The 18,108-nt window shown below is 59.7% G+C and overlaps 1 protein-coding gene across 5 annotated transcripts in view; it reads left to right on the top strand.

The window, feature by feature from the left end:
- Positions 1–18,108, top strand: part of RIPOR1 (RHO family interacting cell polarization regulator 1) — a 32,047-nt gene that overhangs the window by 2,989 nt on the left and 10,950 nt on the right. For 2 of the 5 annotated variants that reach the window (XM_053987559.1, XM_053987560.1), the window contains exons 1-2: positions 6,431–6,692; positions 17,452–17,578. In XM_053987559.1, the coding sequence (XP_053843534.1) occupies positions 6,431–6,692; positions 17,452–17,578 (389 nt within the window). Of the gene's footprint in view, positions 1–6,430; positions 6,693–10,292; positions 10,330–11,685; positions 12,110–17,451; positions 17,579–18,108 lie in introns of those variants that run through there. The other 3 variants (XM_053987563.1, XM_053987561.1, XM_053987562.1) reach the window with 3 other exon arrangements.

Below are 18,108 nucleotides of genomic sequence, written 5' to 3'. Positions count from 1 at the left end.
GCTTGCAGGCTGTTTTCCCACCCTGGGAAGTTTGGGAGCATAGGGAAAAGGCCTCTATCTGGAGAGGAGAGCTTTTCTGACTCTGGGATGTGTGGAAAAGATGAGCAGAAAGCAAGGGCTGGGAGCAGTGAAAGGGAAGGGGGAATTTGGTGTCGTTGGTGTGTTTTGGGGTTTCTCTTATCTCCTGGGATGCTCACTCTGGCTCAGCTGGGGACCTTCTGGATAGGGCAGCCTGCTGGTTGCCACTGTGCACAGGCTGGGCAGTGGTGTGCAGCTGGCACCCATCTCAGCACCCCCCAAGTCCAGTGGCAGCTTGGCATCTCCAGGCAATGTGCAGATGGGAAGAGGGCTGGCTTCTCCTTTGAGCTCCAGCCTCTGTCCCTGGGAGTCCCTAATGCAGGGGACTCCTCTCTCCTGTGAGCTGGATCCCCAGGAGTCACCCCAGCACCCCAAGGCTTTGCAAGACATGGGATTTTCTTAGCAGCAGCCTGGCCATCCCGCCCACACCTCTGGAGGTATCAGGGAGCTTGCTCAGGGTTTGACTGCCCCATGCTGAGCCATGACGTGCCTGTGGGGTGGAGGGGAAGGAAACTGAGCCAGGGAGAGCTTCCTGGCAGGGAGCTGCAGCCTCCAGTGCCTTCCGTGCTGCTGCAGATGGCTCCAAGTGGGATGGAGAGCAGGCAGAGGGCTGTGCGAGCCCTTTCCAGCCTCTCCCAGCCTGGCATCCACCAGCTCTGAGCCGTTCAGGAGGCAAACGCCAGCTGGGGCCCTGACACCGCCACCTCAGCAGGGTGTCGAGGGAAGCCTGACTCATCCCCAGCAGGAGAATCTGAGACTTGCACATGTAAACAGAGCTGGCCCTCGCACGCCAGGACATGTGACAGATACAGGAGAGACCTGCTGGAGCCACAGCCTGGGGCTGGTGGCATTCACACATGTGCTAGAGGCATGAACAAGAGCTGGAATGGGCCCTGCTCAGGAGCATCACTTGGGTGGGGAGGATGTGGCAGGATCCCTGCTATCAGCATGTCCCCCCTCTGCTACCCCTACCCCACTGGCAGCTTTTAGCAGCTGGTTTTAGTCCTGGTCTTTCTGTTTGACTGCCACTGCTTTCCTCCAGGGACACTCTTCCTGGCACAAATCCATTTGGGACAACAGCTCAGGAGAGGTAGAATAGCTGCAGGATGACCAGAGCAATGGTGGCCTCACAACCTCTGGAAGTATTAAAAAAAACATATGGATGGGATATCTGGGGGATGTGGTTTAATAGTGGGCTTGACAGTGCAGGGTTAATGGACTTGGTGATATTAAAGTTTTTTTTTCAACCTTAATTATTCTATGAGAGCAAAACTCCTGAGATGCCACCCCCACAGTACCAGCTTCAGAAGCAGAGCACACCTCCTGGTGTGAGGAGGTCTCCCTGCATGTTGTGCTGGGATGGAGAGAGCATGGAAATGCCAGTCTGGGAGCACAGAGGCTCTCCAAGTGCCTGTTCCATCTCAGGAGCAGGGACCTCCCAGTTATTCAATGCACTCTCCAGCACGTGATTTGCCTCGGGTTTAGATGTGCCATGCTGTGGGCTCCAGGCTGGGAGAACTGTAGGCCAGTGGGGAGAGGAGATATCACAGCCACTTCCTATCCTTGCTTACCCTGCACAGCCGGTTTCATTTCCTTAATCCCCATCCCAGCATTTTCTTTGTTGTTTTCTTTGGAGGTGAGGGAGCTTTGCTGGAGGCTGGTGCTCACTGCAGTGAAGGAAGCACTTTCACGCTCTGGGAGACCAGCGTGGACTGGTGTGTTCCCAGGTGGACGCACTCTGCTCTTGGGTGTAGCAGGCGCTGCTCATGGGGGGACAGGGACCCCACCTCAGCAGTGGAGCAGATCAGGGTGTGTGTGGGATCCCCTGCCCTGCTTGGGAGGACTATATTTACATGCATTTGCATACAGCTCTGCCAAATTTGCATACTTGGCCCTGCCAAAACACCTCGTGCTCCAAATGGCCTTTTGCTCTCACATCCTTACAGCACCAGCTTTGGGGCAATGTATTCCTACCTCAGCCAACTTGATTGGCCAAGCTTTGCTTCACCTGGTGTGATGTTGAATCCTCGAGGCTGCTGACACCTCAGCTGTGGTCCAGCTGTGCCACTGTCCAGCTGTGCCAGTTGCCCTGCCACTGGCTACGTCTGCTGGGCTGGGCTGATTTCTGGGCTTGCCCCAACCTCAGCCTTCCTGCTCAGTGTTGGACAACAGCAAGGGACTGTAGGAATCTTGTGAATCATGGATACTTTTGGAGTGATCCTGTGGGTGTGTGCGTGAGCTGGTTCCTGCTGTGCTGAGGTGGGCATGGCTGCCTGCTTGCAGGAGGTGGAGTGGTCCCAGGGGATGTTCAGCATCCCAGGCTGAGCTGAGATAGCAGTTGGAGATGCTGCCAGGAACTTTCCCAGGATGGAGAAGGAAGTCAGGAGTGGGGGACAGTTGGCTGGTAGCCAGAGGGTCTGGACCATTGCTGTTCTGCAGCTCCTTACCCTCCTGGCCTGTGCTGGAGCTGGACCTGATGAAGTCACAGTCTGGATGTCCTGGCTTTGCTGCAAAGCCCCGACCCAGATTCCAGATTGCTGGCCAGAGCCTGGGAGAGCTGACCAGCACCCAGTGCTGGCCAACACCGAGTAGGTTTGTGGGACTCCGGGGATATCCTATCTTCCCTTTTCCTGGCCCCATGGGCAGGCAAAGTGCTGGGACATGCAATTCTGCCCCATGGAAAAGGACAGGCCAGGTCAGGGCTGTGCCCCAGCCTGCTGCCGCTGTGAGCTGGCCCCGAGTGTGTTGGGGAAAGTTTTCCAGGAGAGCTCAGAGGACCTGCTGGCACAGCCTTTCTGTGCTGCTGGCCAGTTCCCGAGCATGGCCAGGGCTCCAGTGAGTCAGCTGGAGCAGCAGCTCACATTGCTCATGCTGCATCAGCACCGCCCTGTCTCCCTTAGCTTTTTACCAGGGTGTGTTTTCCAAAAATGTGCAGCTGGAGGGATGCAGAGCTCAGTGCTGGGATGCTGGATGCTCATCTCCGAGGGATGGTGGCAGGGATGGTGGCAGGCTCTGTGGAGGTACCCCGGCTACTCATGGGGGTGATGGCTGGGCTCTGCGTGTGCTGTGGCTGTCCCGGTACAAGGCTTGGAGTCCCGGCCTGTGTGTGCCTTGCTCCAGCGCTGAGCAGGAATGCTGAGCACGCAGCAGCTCCAGCCTGGAGCCAAGGGCTGGCCTCCAGCCCTCCGGAGAGAGGGGAGAGGAAGACGTGGCTTCAGGCCCAGCCTGCAGTGAGAAGAGCAATTTGGGCAGAGACCCGCGGTGCGGGGCTCTGCCGACAGCTCAGACCTTTCTCTGCACCGTGGCAGGCGGCTGCAGGCAGCTGGCACGGCTGCTGCTGAAGCTGCCAGGAGGAAGGGAATGTGCTTGCAGTGGTCTCGGGTCACCAGGCTCTGGAAAGGTTTGATCCTGTGCTGGGAGGAGTTCATTAATGCCAGCATGTTCTCAGACAAAGTGCCCTTGGGCTCAGGGATTCTTTCCTGCACCAATGCCCAGCTTCCCAACTGGACTGCTGGGAAGGCTCCTTCAGTGACAGGAGTCCAGGAGTATCCATATCCATGCTGGCAGGGTTAGCCCAGGAGTATCTGTATCCATTATGAAAGGATTAAACCAGGAGTACCCATCCATATCCATGCTGGCAAGCTTAGCCCAGGGGTATCCATATCCATAAAGAAAGGGTTAAACCAAGATTATCTGCATCCATGCTGGGAAGGTTAACCCAGGACTATCCAAATCCATGCTGGGAGATTTAACTCCTTCCTGCCAGCAGGCACAATACTTCCAAAAATCCAGGAGGGAGTTTTGGAGGGCAGGCAGGCCAGGGGTGCTTCCAGAACTTGGGCAAGAGTATGTCCTTGTTTTTGTTTGCCAAGCTGGTCCATGCTGAGCAAGCTCCCAGAGCAGCCACTGCGGTGTGCCAGCCCCAGCCTTGGCACAGGAGTGCTTGGCTCCACAAGCCAGCCTGGCAGGGCAGGCAGGCGTGTGGCCGAGGGGAGGGTGCAGTCCCCTCTCCTGCTATCTGCAGGGATACAGCTGCTCCCCAGCAGCCAGGAATGGGGCTTTAGCTTGGGATGGTGGTGCACAGGTAAGTGGAATGTGGTGGTGTGGGTCAGTCTACCTCCAGGCACCCCAAGTTTTTACTGAGAAGGTGGTCAAACCCTGGAACAGACTTCCTGGACAGGTGGTTAATGTCCCAAGCATGTCAGTGCTTAAGAGGCATTTGAACAGTGCCCTTAACAACATGCTTTAAATTTGTGTCAGACATAAAGTGCTCAGGCAGTTGGCCCCTATAATCCTTGGATGTCACTTTCAACTGAAATTTTCAGTGGTGACACCATGTACAGGATGTGGGTGGGATCCAGACCCCCACTTGATCCAGGTGGGATGCTGGATCAAGTGATAACAGAGTGGCACAGTGGTGCTGACCACACCAAGCACAAAGTGAGTCATCCTGGTGGTACAGGGACAGTGTGGCACTGGGACCTGGGTTCAGAATGGATTGAGAGCAGCCCGGAGGAGAAGGGCTTGGGGGTGTTGGTTGTGCAAGAAGCTCAACATGACCTGGCCATGTGTGCTGGCAGCCCAGAAAGCCAAACATGGTCTGGGGTACGTCCTCTGCAGAGTGGGCAACTGGCTGAGAGAGGAGATTCTGCCCCTCTGCTCTGGTGAGATTCTATCTGCAGCACTGCATCCAGTCTGGGGCCCCAAAATAAGAAGGATACGGACCTATTTGAGCAAGTCCAGAGGAGGCCATGAAGATGCTCAGAGGTCTGGAGCATCTCTGCTGTAGAGACAGGCTCAGGGAGTAGGGACTGTTCAGCCTAGAGATGAGAAGGCTCCAGGGAGACCTTGGAGTCCCTTCCAGTACCTAAAAGGGCTCCAAAAGACTTGAAGAGGGACTTTAGACAAGAGCACAGAGTGCCAGGATAAGGGAGGATGGCTTCCAAGTAAAAGAGGGCAGGATTAGACTGGATATTAGAAAGAAATTCTTCCCTGTGAGGGTGGGGAGGCCCTGGCACAGGTTGTACAGAGAAGCTGTGGCTGCCCTGTTCCTGGAAGTGTTCAAGGCCAGGTTGGATGAGGCTTGGAGTAACCTGGTCTAGTGAAAGGAGTCCCTGCTCATGGCAGGGGGCTGGAACCATTCTGGGATTCATCAGCCACATGGCTTGGTGGATCCACCCTGGAAGCCTTTCCCTGCTGACCTTTGGGCTTGGCTTTTCCCTGGTGGCCTCAGGACCTCCTGTCCCCTCTCCCATTTTTGCATCACTTCTCCTTCTGTAACCAGGCCAGCCTGGAGAACTGGGCTGGGAGCTGGGACGCCCTGGTTCTCACCAAGCAACCTCGGCAGCAAATGCTCTGCTCCTTGGTGTGGCCCCAGGAGAGTGAGAGTGGTGCAATGATTTCCTTGTCACTGATATTGCCCTGCTCCACTGGGCTCCAAGACTTGATGATGGTCTAATTAGTGTTTCTGCCTCACAGGGCTGGCGGGAGCACTGCACAGCCTTGTCCTTGCATGGAGGATGTCTCACCAGGGCTGCAAAGACTTCAGTTCCATTTAAAACTGGGTCGACTCAGTACAATCTAGGACAGGTAGGAGATGTGGCTTCCTCACCCCTCCACCTTCAGGGATGCTCAGAGGTGTCAGGGTTTAGGAAGTGGACCGGCAGTTGTGGAAGCAGCACCGTGTGACTGTGGCGTCCCTCGGGTGACAGCCTGCATTTACACTGCAGCTGCAGGTGCCTTAGTTGGGGAAGCTGGGAGTGCTCTTCTGCTGCTTCTCTAGGATGCTGGAAGCTGGTGGGATGGGGAATGTGGATCAGTGCCAGTGCTCTGCTTCCCCAGAGTGCACTTTTTGATTGGCAGAGGTCCGAGCATGGGTCAGTTGGATGCAGGAGCTGGTGGGTGAAGGCAGGGTGGGGTGCTGGGTGTCACAGAGCTGGGAGCAAGGATGTTTGGGTGTTCCCTCTGCCACCGACTGACTGACTGCACAGCCTTGGTCATGTCACTTCACTGCTGGAATGTGAAACATGCCCGGCGTCTGTCAGAGAGCACTGAAGCCTGGGAGGCTGTGGTGGCCCTTGTGGGGGGAGACGGGGGTGGTGAGGGAGGATGGCTCCGGCCATTGCTTCCCTGGCAAGATGAGGCTGTGGGTGCTGTGTGCGGCAGGAAGGCCAACAGCCCGGGGCCGAGCAAGCTGGGCTGCCCTCATTCCCCTCGCCTCGGGGGAGGTGGGATCCTGCTCCGGCTTATGGTGGGGCTTGTGGACCCCCGGGGAATGTTGATGGGCCGGCGGGTCTGGAACTCCCGCAGGGCCGTGGTGGGGGTGGCGGTGTTGGTGGTGGCGGTGGTGGCGATGGCGGTGTCGGCAGCGGTGTCGGTCGCCTCGGGGAGGGAGGTGCTCCCGTCCATGCAGCTGCCATTGGCGCTGGCTGGGCCGTGGTTTCCTGCCGAAATCACATGGCTCCCGCGTTTCCATGGAGAGAGCCGGGGTGGGCGCTGCCAAGAGCCTGCACGAACTCCCCGCTTGCTCCCGTCCATGGGAGTGGAACAAAGGGGATGCACCGAGCCAGGCCCGCTTTCGCCCCGCGCCTCGTCCCCCGCCTCTCCTGGGACATGTGAGTGCCACCCGCACCTCCGCACCCCGCGGTCACGGGGGGGTCGGGGGGAGCGGGGTTGGTGGCCTTAGCAGGGCTACACCCTTGGGGGGGCCACGTCGCCGCAAGCCACCGCCCGCCCGCGTCCCCTCTGCCGCCACCCCCGGTGGGCGCCCCACGCCGCGCTGGGGTGTCCGGGCACGGCGGGAGGGTGGGGACGGGGACACGGACACGGGGCTCCGCTCCTCCGCCCCACTGCGGTTCGGAGGGATCCTCCGCACTCCGGCCGGGACCGTGGCCGGAGACGCCCGGAGAAGGAGCCGCCTGACAGTGGGATATGAAGGCGAGCACCCCCAATGTCACCCGGTGCCCCCGGACCCTGTCTGGGATATATCAGCTTCTCCAGCCACTCTTTCGCTCCGGGGTTTGGAATGACGCTGGTGGCATGAACCGTGCCCTGCCCCGAATCCCTTGGGACTCCAGGCAGGGGTACGGGCAGGGGTACGGCGGGCGAAGGAGAAGCTGCCCGTGCCCATATAGGGCCGTGCCCGAGCGCCTGCGGGACGCCAGAGCCCTGGGTCCCGCGGGAGAGGCTGCAGCCATCTCCCCCCATGGCAGCCCTGCGCCGGGCGGGAGCCGGTGGGCTCCCGAGGGACCTGGGCGCACCATGTCAGCTGGGTGCTGCCTCCTCCTCCCCTCCAGGGTGACGGGGGGGAGGAATGCTCGCAGGAATTAATGAGACAGATCTCGCTTTGTTGCTGGCCCGATCCTCCTGTCTTCCAGCCCTTCCCAGCCTGCCAAGAAGTGCTCGGGAAGGCCTCGCACCATTAACCCTTCCCCTGCCACACCTCTGGCCATCCCAGGGCATGCAAACAGCCTCAGCGGGTTTTACCCTTGCCGCATTCCCAGAGGAGACTCCCGAGGCCACTGGGAAGTCCTGGGCATCCTATAAACCCCATGTCTCCCGTCTCCTGGCTGGTGGCCTCACTGCGTCCCCCGGGCAGGGCTGGGATATGAGGCTGTGACGCCGCACAAATGCAGGGCTTGTCACCAGCTTGTCACCAGCGGCGTTGCCTCCTCTTGGCTCGTGGGGGTCCCCAGTCCCTTGCCACAGTCCCCTGGGTCGAGAGGAGCTGTGGTGGCGTGGTGGTATCCCTGGCATGGTGGTGGCTGAGTCCTTATGGAGGACATATCATGATGGGGTTGAGCATGGAAATGGGGGCAGCAATGGACATGGCAGGGATGGGGGATGTTGAGGGGAGCAGCTGAGAGGTGTTGGGGTGCAACCAGGGGATAACTGTTGATCTGCAGTGAGGACAGTGGTGAGGACAGAGTTATCTCTTCCCAAGCCTTGCTGAGGCTCCTGGTCAGAGCTGCTGCTTTGCCCAGGAATCTGCTGGCTGGGTTGCAGCAGGGTTACCTGTGATGGGCATTGTCCAGTGTTGGCTGGACGGGAGGAGCTGGATGGGCATAGGGTGTCCCCCAGGAATGCCATCAGGCTGGGATCCAGAGCATGCCTGTGGCTGAGGCTCAGCGGATGCATTGGAGCTCCTGCCATGACACTGACCTAAAGGACAGGACCCTGGGAAACCCATGGCAGGCAGGGAGCAGCTGGCATTTGAGATCCCCAGGGCACAGTGAAGGCAGCCCAAGCCCTGGCTTTGCGTGGGCTGAGGCCAGTGCTGGGCTGGGACGAGCTCCCCGCCGCGTGCTTTGGGGTTATTTATAGGGCTGCCATTTATATCGCTTCTATTTCTGCTGCCGTGTGGGGACTCTGCGAGCAAGCGAGGGGGGAGGGCTCGAATCTGCCACCGCCCCGTGCCCAGCCCCTCCAGGAAGGGATGCTGCGACAGCATTAAGGCCAGCCTGGCTGGGGGTAGAGCCTGGCTTGGCACAAGGGCTGATCCTTCTCCAGCCCTCAGGGCATCCACTTCTGGAAAAAACTCTGCATTGGGCTCCCAGGATTTTTTGGAGTTGGCTTTGCCAGTTTTAGCAGAAAGTAAAGTCGGAGAAGTCAGCTGTAGCACTGTGGTGGGGGTGACCACCTGCCGCTCTAGGACCAGCTGTCCCAGCCCAGGACAGGTCACTTGGTCACTTACTGGGCTTCTCCTTCAAGCCATGTGAAGACTGTCTGTCTTTGACAAAATTGTCATCTCCTGCCTTCTCCCAGGACTCCCTCATGGCCAAGAGTTTTTTGCCCCCTCACCAGGCTGATTCCATCTCTACAAACCGTTCTGGGCAGCCATGACTTTTGACACTGACTGAAGCTGGCCTATGCCCTTTCCTGTCAGGTTTCCAGCTGTGGTGACATTCCCAGCCACTCAAGGATGTCTGTGGCTGGGGAGTACTTGTCCAAAACAGCCCGAAATAGCTTCATCACCTTGGCCTTTAGTGCTGGTGCCACCAAGGCAGCATCAGGTTGGGGCTGTGGGCTTCTCCAGGGGCTAGGTGGGCTCAGATTCAGTGCTGGTGATCCCTGGGCCAGCAGGGAGAAGCTGGAGAATTTCCCTAGGACTCTGCTGGCAGGATGTGGGATCTATGGGAAGCTAGTCTTCTATACTATGGAGGGCAGGGAAGTGGGAATAACCTGCTGGATTTTTCTGCCTGTGCACAGACTGGCTGTGGCTGTATGTGTTGTCCAAGCATGGCTGCCCAGGGAGTGTTTGCATGTTCAGCTGTTGTGGTTGGGGTGAGGATGCCCAGGGCGGCTCCCCAGGCCTCGTACAAGGAAGGCATAAAGGGACACTGCCAAAAAGGGAGCACCTGGGGCATTACACCCACATCCCTGCTGCAGAGGAGGGATTGCGGCAGCCACCCTGGCAGGTTGAGCTGAGCCAGAGTGGTGAATATGCAGGGAAACCTCCTGAGTTGAAGAGTCACATGGAGATGTCCTCTTTCTTGCACCCACTCCCTACTCCCAGCCAAGCCAGGAACAGGGACTCATTTAACTCAATTACCACCCTGGCGCTGCTGGCGTGGCTTGTGCCCTTCCTCTGCCCTCCCTTGGCGAGGTGTCCTGAGCTGTCCAGCCGTGCCAAGTGCCGAGCAGGGTGCTGTGAGGTGCTCAGAGGTCATGGCTGATGGGATGTGTCCTTCTCCGGTACTTTCTGCCACTTTTGGAATGCCTGACCCTGTCTGCTGCCTGCTCCTGGTGGTCTCCCCAGCGATGATGCCCGAGATGGTGCCATGCCAGGCACCTCACCCATGTGTCAGCTGCCACACAGATCCCCCTGGGACTGCAGGCTACGGAGAGGCAGAGTCCCCGCAAGCAGCACAGCCTGGCTGTCACCCCTCTGTGAGGGAAGCCTGGAAGTCCCTCACTCTGTGTGACACCGGGGAAAGCCCCTCCCGCGGCTGGGGCAGCTTTAGCGTGGCTTTCTCATTAACCTTTAATGAGAACAAACAAGCTGGCATGGCCGGCGCTGCGGGCGCGCTGCCTGGCCGTGTGCCGGGCACTGGCTCTGCACGGCTGCCAGCGCGGCGCAGGCTTTGCACAAGGATGGTCAGAGCCGGGGCGGTGCCGGCAGTGATGCCATTCCCCGGGGAGAAGCAGCACGGGGTGAAAAGCCGGGTGGTGGCCACTGCCCATGGCAGCCGCCAGGATGGGACTCTGTCCGTCGGTGGGGAGAGCCGGGGGGATGCGTCGTGTCCAGGCGAGGTAGGAGACATGATCTTCGTGCACGTTCTGGAAGGCTGGGGTGGAGATGGGCTTTGCAGCATGCCGGGTTGCTGGCTCCCCACAGCCCATGGCACTGGCATGGAGGATGGTGGACACCTGGGGTGGTTTTTCATTGGATGCCTCTCAGAGCCAGCCCAGCCTCACCAGCTCCAGCTGCTCTCCCAATGTGGCTGATGCTGTGCACACACCTGGGCACCCACCTGGACACTGGGACCTAAGGGTGCCCTGGGTCACAGCACTCTCTGGTGACACTGCTGCAACCTCAGCTCTGCCGGCCTGACTGGGCTGGCTCCAGAGCCACATGTGGGTGCCCACAGTGGGGCAGCCATGCCACCATATGTGGGAGCCCCTGATGCTTCTTGTCCCCTACAGGACCTCCAGGGAGGGGACCTGCTCTGGGCTGGGGAAGCAATCCCACAACAGGCTCACTCTCCCACTTTATGGGAGGACCTCATATCTGCAAGGACCCCCAAGATTCTGTCCCAGTGCTTTTCCTCCTGAACCTGTCCTGACCTTGCTCTAAAATCAGCAGCAAACAGGAAAGGAGCCTGGGAGGGAGGTGTTTCTTCCTGCTCCACTGACGTGGTGAGAGGCAGCTGATCCCAGCCTGGACAGAGCTGGCTGCTCCAGCCTTTGTCCGACCTGGAGGGGGGTGCCAGTCTTGAGTATTCCCAGCGCTGAAGCATGGTGACATCTGTGCCACACAGTCTTCTGGTTGTTTAGGGCACTAAACAGGGAGCTGTGGGCCTGAGAGGGGCTGCTGGCTGCTGGGATTGGCATGGAGGGCAGGTGGGTCTGCCACACTGCACTGTGGGAGCTGGACCCCCATGGAAAGCAGGACAGACATTCCCACATAGGAATTGCACCCCAGCATCTTTGGAGAGCCCTGTGAGGAAGCCTGGGCTGAAGCGAGCTCCTCCAAGGCTTTGGATACTCAGGATACAAAGTAGGGTCTTTTGAGCAAGGAAACCCTTTTCCCAGTGGCTCCTGGGTCTTGGAGGATGCCCACAGGCATGCCACGGGATTGCATACTGTGGGAAGCCTACAGCAAAGCCACGGTGGTTTTATACATACATAAATATAACTATATATATTTATTATATTTGTATATACTTATATTTAAACCCGAGCAATGCAGAAGCAAGCGGCAGTGGTGTGAGCATCAGCTGCCCACGGCTTTGTGCCTGCCCGCAGTGGAGCCGGCAGGGATGGGGGCGAGAGGCTGTGCATCCCCCGCCCAGCCTCGGGCGCAGCTCGGGGCCAGCGGTGCTGGTTCGGCAGGGCCGTGTGTGTTCCCTGCCGCGTGCTCGGCCCTGGGTGCCGGCGGGAGCGGGGGTCTCCAAGGAAGCGATCAGAGAGGGGCTGGAGGGGGGATTTGCAGTGTGTTCCTCTCCCTTCCACCCGTGCCTCAGTTTCCTGAGGGGGGCGATGGGGAGGGAAGGATAAGGACCGAAGTGTGCTGTGCTCCGGGTGTAGCCGGTGCTGGTGGGGCCCCTTTCCTCCAGGGGGATCAGGCATCGTCCCGTGTCCTCCCATCCTCCGTCCCCTTGAGTCACGGCGGGGCTGCGGCGCTGGGCAGTGATGTCAGCCCGCGGGCAGGGGAAGCGGGGGAGGAGACTGCTGTCCGGGGGGGGCCTCCGGCCACGGCCCCCGCACTCGGGCGGACAGACGGCATGAGAGAGCAACAACCACCCGGGACGCTGAGCCCAGCCCGAGGGGGATGTGCTGCCGCAGCACGCCATGAATGGCAAACAGAAAGGTACTGAGCACCGGCAGCACCAGGGCTCCCCAGCGAACGGCGATAATATGGGGATCCCCAGCTGTTTGAGGCTCCCGGGGTGACGTGGCTGGGCTCAGGCGGGGTTTTTGGGGTGAGGAGTTTTCTTGAGGGGAAAGCTCTCCCTGACAGGGACACCAAGGACATAGGCACCCGCCGCCTGCAAGGGACACAGTTGTCACTGCGGGTTGCGGTGATGGGGTGTCAGGACAGGGTGTCCGTGCAGGATAGGACCCCCTGGCTGCCTGATCTTGCTGTTGCCTACACTGAGATCCGCTGTGTCTCAAGGCAGGAGAGGGGCCACAGATGCCAGCTGCTCCGGGGTGATGCACCCCTGATGCCAGGACAGCACAGTTTTCCTTGGCAAAGCGTTTTCTCCCCGCTCATGCCCCCATATCTGATGAGGACAAACAGAGCCCATCTCCATGTCAAGCATCCCTGGCATGGTGGCTCCAGGGGACCTGGGCAGAACAGAGGGCCTTGGGGTTGCTTTTGTGCACTTAGACCAAGTTGTCTGGGCAGGATTTGTGGGGGCAGCTACTGGTACCCAGCAGAGCACTCTGGTAATGAGGATGTCAGGGAGAAGGTGGCATGTGGGACCTCCATAAGGTTATGCCAGTCCTCGGAGGATCCTTCCAGAGTTTCCCAGTGCTTCTGAGAGGGATCACAGCCCATTCAGGAGCAGAGTGTGGTGCCCATGGCCAGGATGCAGCCCCATCTCACAGGGTACAGAGATGAGCGGTGTCCGTAGGGATCCTGACTGGGTGGGTGATCAGTTTGTGCCTTCACAAAAGTGGTGGTGGGGGACTCACTTCACCAGTGAAGTAGTCCTGGGCTGATTCCCAGGAGCTATCCTAGAAAACACACTGGGCTTGAGCTTTGCCAGCCCCTGGGAAACCCCCTGCCCCAGTGGTGGCCGTTTCCCTGCATTACAGTTTGGGTTTGCATCTCCTGGCTGGAGACAGGGAGCCCATGGGATGAATGGCAGGGTCGAGGGCTGCGAGCCCCCCCCAAGGAACTGGCTGTGAGTGTCCGCCTGTGCCGTGCCCTGCCCTTCCGCAGGGATACTCCGCGGGGTAAATAAGCACTTCCTCCAATTCTTCCCATTCGCAGCTCCTTCCCTTTCCTGCTGCCCTCCCACTTGGCCCAAGGAGCCAGCAGCCTCCCCTGGCCGCAGGGACGGATATCAGCGCCATATCCCTACTGCCATGGGGCTGAGAGCACCCAGCACCCATCCAACCCAAACTGCCGAGAGCAGCCAGCACCCAAACAACAAAATCACCATTCCCTGTTCTAGTGGGGGCTGTGGGGCTGTGACTTTATGGCTGAGACTTTCTCTCCGGGTGAGTCACGGGAGCCAGGATGCCATTCACTGACTCATCTGACTCCCAAAAGCCCCCAGTCACTCTCCTTGCCCAGCACGAGGAGGAGCCGGGGGTGTTCTGCCTTCCTGGAGGAGAGGCAGAGCATGGAGAGGTCAGGGAAGAGGCGGCTCTCAGGCTCCTTGTGAGCAAGGCGGCGTGGCTTCGGACCCCGGATGCTCCCATCCTCTGTGCTGAGGGGGATGAGGAGTGATGGGAGGGAAGAACGGCTCCAGCCCACGCTGGGAGCCGGCCAAGGGCCGTCCCGGGGCCGGAAGGGGCCGGCGGGGGCCGGGGTACGTGCCTGGGTTGGGGCAGCGGGGCCACAGCTGTGCAAACACGGATGCAGCGGCTGCTCCCGGGGGAGCCGAGCCAGCGGGCTGAGTTCACAGGCTCCCGAGGTCATCCCCGCCGTGCGCCCAAGTTTCACCCAGAGGTGCTGGCCTGGGGCATGGCAGGACCCCCCACTTGTCCCAGACACCACGGGCAGGATAGATGGTCCTGGGGCCATCGTGGCCTCCCCCACTGAGGGACACTGTCCCTGCCGTGCCCCGGGGATGGACGCAGTGCCATCAGTGCAGGGACCACAGCCCACCCCCCTCGGGTGCCCTAGGTGCTGCTCCTTGGTCCTGGGTGTCTTCCCCGAGGCGAGGGGTGCTGGAGTCTGCTGGGTTGGCCGCCCTGGACATTGGTGGCCTTCAGTGAGTGACATCCCTGGAAGTGCTGGTCAGAGCACCCCCAGTTCCCAGGGCTGCAGGGCTGGGGACTCAGGGGGAGCCAGTTTGGGGCGTCTCCGACCAGGGCAGTGTTGATAAACCCGCCGGAACGACCTGAGGCTGGTGTCTGAGTGTCGGAAACAGAAACCAGCTGGGACCAACCCAGCCGGTCGGACTGCCCCCTCCGCTGCTCAGACCAGCATTCTTGGGATCCCAATCATCTCCAGAGCACCGGGCGTCGAGAGAGGAGCCGGCAGCCGGGCTGGAGAGCCCCGGGGTGGGCTCCAGCACCCCGTGCTGTGCTGCCTGTTCAGCTGCTCGCTGCCCTTTTGGCCGCTGCCCACGGGCAGTGCTGGCCAAGGACGGACAGAGGGACACACTCCCAGGATTGCATTTCCTGCGCTGGGAGATCTGGAGGCAGTCTGTGGCACGGAAAAGGTGAAAAGCTTGGTCGGGAGGCAGGTTTGTTAGCACTGAGCCCTAACTAAGGGCAGGGGGCGGTGGGGTTTGCTGGGGCTGAACCTTTGGGGCAGGACCTTTTCTGCTCAGGAGAGAGAAAGGATGTGCTTGGGGCTTTAGCCCGTGGCAGGGACATGAGTGTGCTGGTGCTCTGCTGGTGCCAGCCTCATGGTAAGCCTGGCACGGGGCTCACCAGCCTGGGTGAGATATGGTGCCCAGTGGTCACTTCCAAGCGTGGCCCAGGCTCTGCTCCCTGCGGGGGCTGGCTGTGCTGTTGGTACCAGGTACCTCTTATCTCGGTAATGTCAGGAATGCACTATGCTGGGGATTTTTCCTCCTCTGTGAGCCAAACCCAAGAGTGCCAGGAACAGAGACCCCACATCCTGGTCATGCAGGCAGTGCTGCCCTTCAGCACTCGGCTGGCTGCCGGTGCTGGCTGGAGCATCCTTGGGGCTCCTGGAGCATCACTCCTGCAGAGCAGGGGTATGGTGTCCCCCTCCTCCGAGGGGGCTTGGGGTCCTGGCACAGGATCTTGGTTGCAAGGTGCCAGGTTTGGGGATGCAGGGTGCCATGGTGTATCGTGGTGGATGTCTGGGGGAGAGCCAGGTCCAGGGCTGGAGTACAGGGATGTTGTCCTGTCAGCAGCCACTGCTCCTTGTGCCAGTGAGGGAGCCTCTAGTGCTTTGGAGCAGGACTCAGCACGGCACAAGTTTCTGCTGGAGCCTCCGAGGTGCCTGGGCAGGTGGTTGCAGATAGTTCTGACTGCTGGGGAGTTGTGCTGGGGCATCAGTCCCCTCCAGCACACCCAGCATCCTTCTCCCCCTCCAGCATCCTCCTCCCCTTGATGCTCTCAGCATCTTTCTCTCCTCTGACAGCCTCAGCATCCTTCCCCATTGTGGGCTTCTGCCTGGGAAACCCTCCTTAGAGGTCCCTCTATGCTCCAAAATGGCAACATGGGCTGCAGAAGGATGGGTTGGGAGGACCGTCCTCACCTTGAACTGTGACCTGCCCCACACCAGAGCCTTGTCCTGTGGGTGGTGGGTGCTCTCCCTATGGCTGAGCCACTGTAGCACGGGTGCCACAGGCCCTCCTCGCTCAGTGGGGAGCAGATTAAAGAGCCCTGCAGAGGGTAATCTGCCCAGGCCTGCAGGTCAGCTGGGCTGCCAGGGATTACAGCTCTTCGTAATGAGCTTAATTGGGACAGTGTTGTCCTGGAAAATGGAGGGACTGGCACTCAGATAACACTGCATCCGTGGGACCCGCCGAGTGGCTCTGTGGTGTGGGCTGGGACAGAAGTCCCAAGGGGGAACCAGATGGACCTGCTGCCTCCTGGCTCCACTGGGATAGAGGTGAGTGGTGGTGGTGGTTAGCTTTGACTGCAAATGGCTCTGGCATATCCTGGGTGCTGCAAATCCCTGGCCCCAGCCTGGCGTGTGGGGTGCCGAGGGGCACAGTGCCATGGCGATGCCCACCAGTGGCTGAGTGGGTGTGACACAAGTGGGACCAGGCTGAGCTGGCGTCCTGGGCGTGGGGAAGGAGTGGGGATGGCAGCAGAAGGCCCAGCAGTGCCTGTGTCCCTGTGCTGTTCACTGTCAGCCATGCTGGAGACAGGAGGAAAGGCAAAGCGAGCTCCTTAGGATGGAGAGAGGTGGTCTGGCTCAGACTGTCAGCCAGGGAAACTGTGCATCCCTGGGGTCCTGTCTGGCTGTCCCTGGTGGGGTGTGTGACTGCTGGGCACCATGTGGGCTCATCCCCAGCAGCTGCCACAGCTCTGCTCGGGGCTGGCTGTGGCAGAGGGATTGACCTGCAATCAGTGGTGGACAGAATGATGTGGAGCATCCTGCTCCTCCGTGGCTGCCCTGTGGGCTGGGTTCCTTTGTGTGCACAGCTGGCACAGCTGGGGGTGGCAGGGCCAGGAACCCTGTTCTCCCCTGCTCTTGCCTTGTCCTTTGGGCTGCCCTCCCCAGGCCCCAGCCCTGGTCAGGCCTACAGGGATGGTTCCTGTGACACAGAGAGGCAGCCAGGTGCAGGCCCTGAGACTCAGAAAACTGCTCTATCCCTGGCTGGCATCAACTGCACCGGCTGTGGTGGGGACAGGCAGCTCATGGCAGTGGTTTTGAGGTTCCTGACACTGTCACTGCCAGGAGCAGAGGACAGGGTGTAGCAGCCATGGGGCTGGACACGTGTGGCCTGCACAGACTTTCCAGGGTCTGGCAGAGAGTTGCTTGGCCTTTTCTTCCCCCACACAGAGCTCCTGACAAAGCTGGGAACTTTCCAAAGTGCTTTGTTGTCCTTGTATTTTCCTCCTGGTTGCTGGAGTGAGCGGAAGCAAGTGAGGAGACAGCAAAGGGCTGGACAGCCCTGTGCCTTTCCTGCCCCTGCAGCAGGATGGCACGGGTGACAATGGACATATGAGAAGGTGGGGTTCAGGAGGAGGTGTCTGGGCTTGGGCACCGTGTAGAGTTTGCCATGGATGTATCTGGGAAAGGCCATGGTAGGCACCAGGCATCAGCCCCTTTCTATAACTCCCATAGGACCAACCTGGGACATGTCTGTCTGGGTGTGCCCACTGAGAGCCCACAGTGCCCAGAGCCCCACTTCACCAAGGGCAGTATCTCTGGAGGCAGCATGGGATCTGTGTCCCAGTGCCACCAGGAGTGTTCTTGGACTGAGAGAGTGGGAAGTCTCCCAACCCATGGTCCGTGGGTGCTATTCTCAGTCCTGGTGGCAGTCCTGCCTGCGTGTCCTCACCCTGCTGCTGGTGACCCTGATGTGTCATTGTCCCCAGGGCGGCCCTCCAGGTCACACTCAACGATGTCACTGTCTGTGCGCCCGCAGCGCCGAGTCCTCGTCACCAAGATCAATAGGAGCCAGTCCTTCGCCGGAGTGAACTCATCGGCCGACCGGCCCTTCAGGTAGGAGATGGCTGCTCATGCTGCCTGCCACGGGGAATGGGGACAGGTTTAGGCTTTGTGGTGGGACCTGCTGTGCATCCTGAGGCTCTTTTCTATCCAGCTGTCCCAGCATCTCCCTCAGGGATCTTTTTGGTAGCCAGGGGCTCTTGCACAGGGGGCTGCAAGGAACACTGAGGCCATGTAGGAGACAGAGCCCATCATCCCAACCTTCTGCCGTGCCCCACTGGGGTGAGGACCCTGCAGCCCTGTGGCTGCTGCCACGAGAGCATGAGAGAGGGGGCAGGTAGAGCTCACCTCATTCTTCAACCAGCTCTTAAGACTTTCCCTGTGACCATCTCATAATGTTTAATGGGTGCGGTAGAGCTGGGGTGGCTTTGAAGTGTCTTGATGGCCTTGACATCCTGCAGCAGCCAGTTTCGGGGTTGAGTGCTGGTGTGAATCAGGGTTTCCTCAGGGTCACTTCAAACCTATCGTTTGAAAGGTTTTACCAGCTGCCCACCAGTTGCAGTGTGAGGAGCAGCTGTTCCCTG

Source organism: Vidua macroura, chromosome 11 (genome assembly GCF_024509145.1).
Source record: "Vidua macroura isolate BioBank_ID:100142 chromosome 11, ASM2450914v1, whole genome shotgun sequence".
NCBI lineage: Eukaryota > Metazoa > Chordata > Aves > Passeriformes > Viduidae > Vidua > Vidua macroura.
Note: the sequence above shows the minus strand (reverse complement) of the source record. Positions and strands in the feature narration are given on the sequence as shown.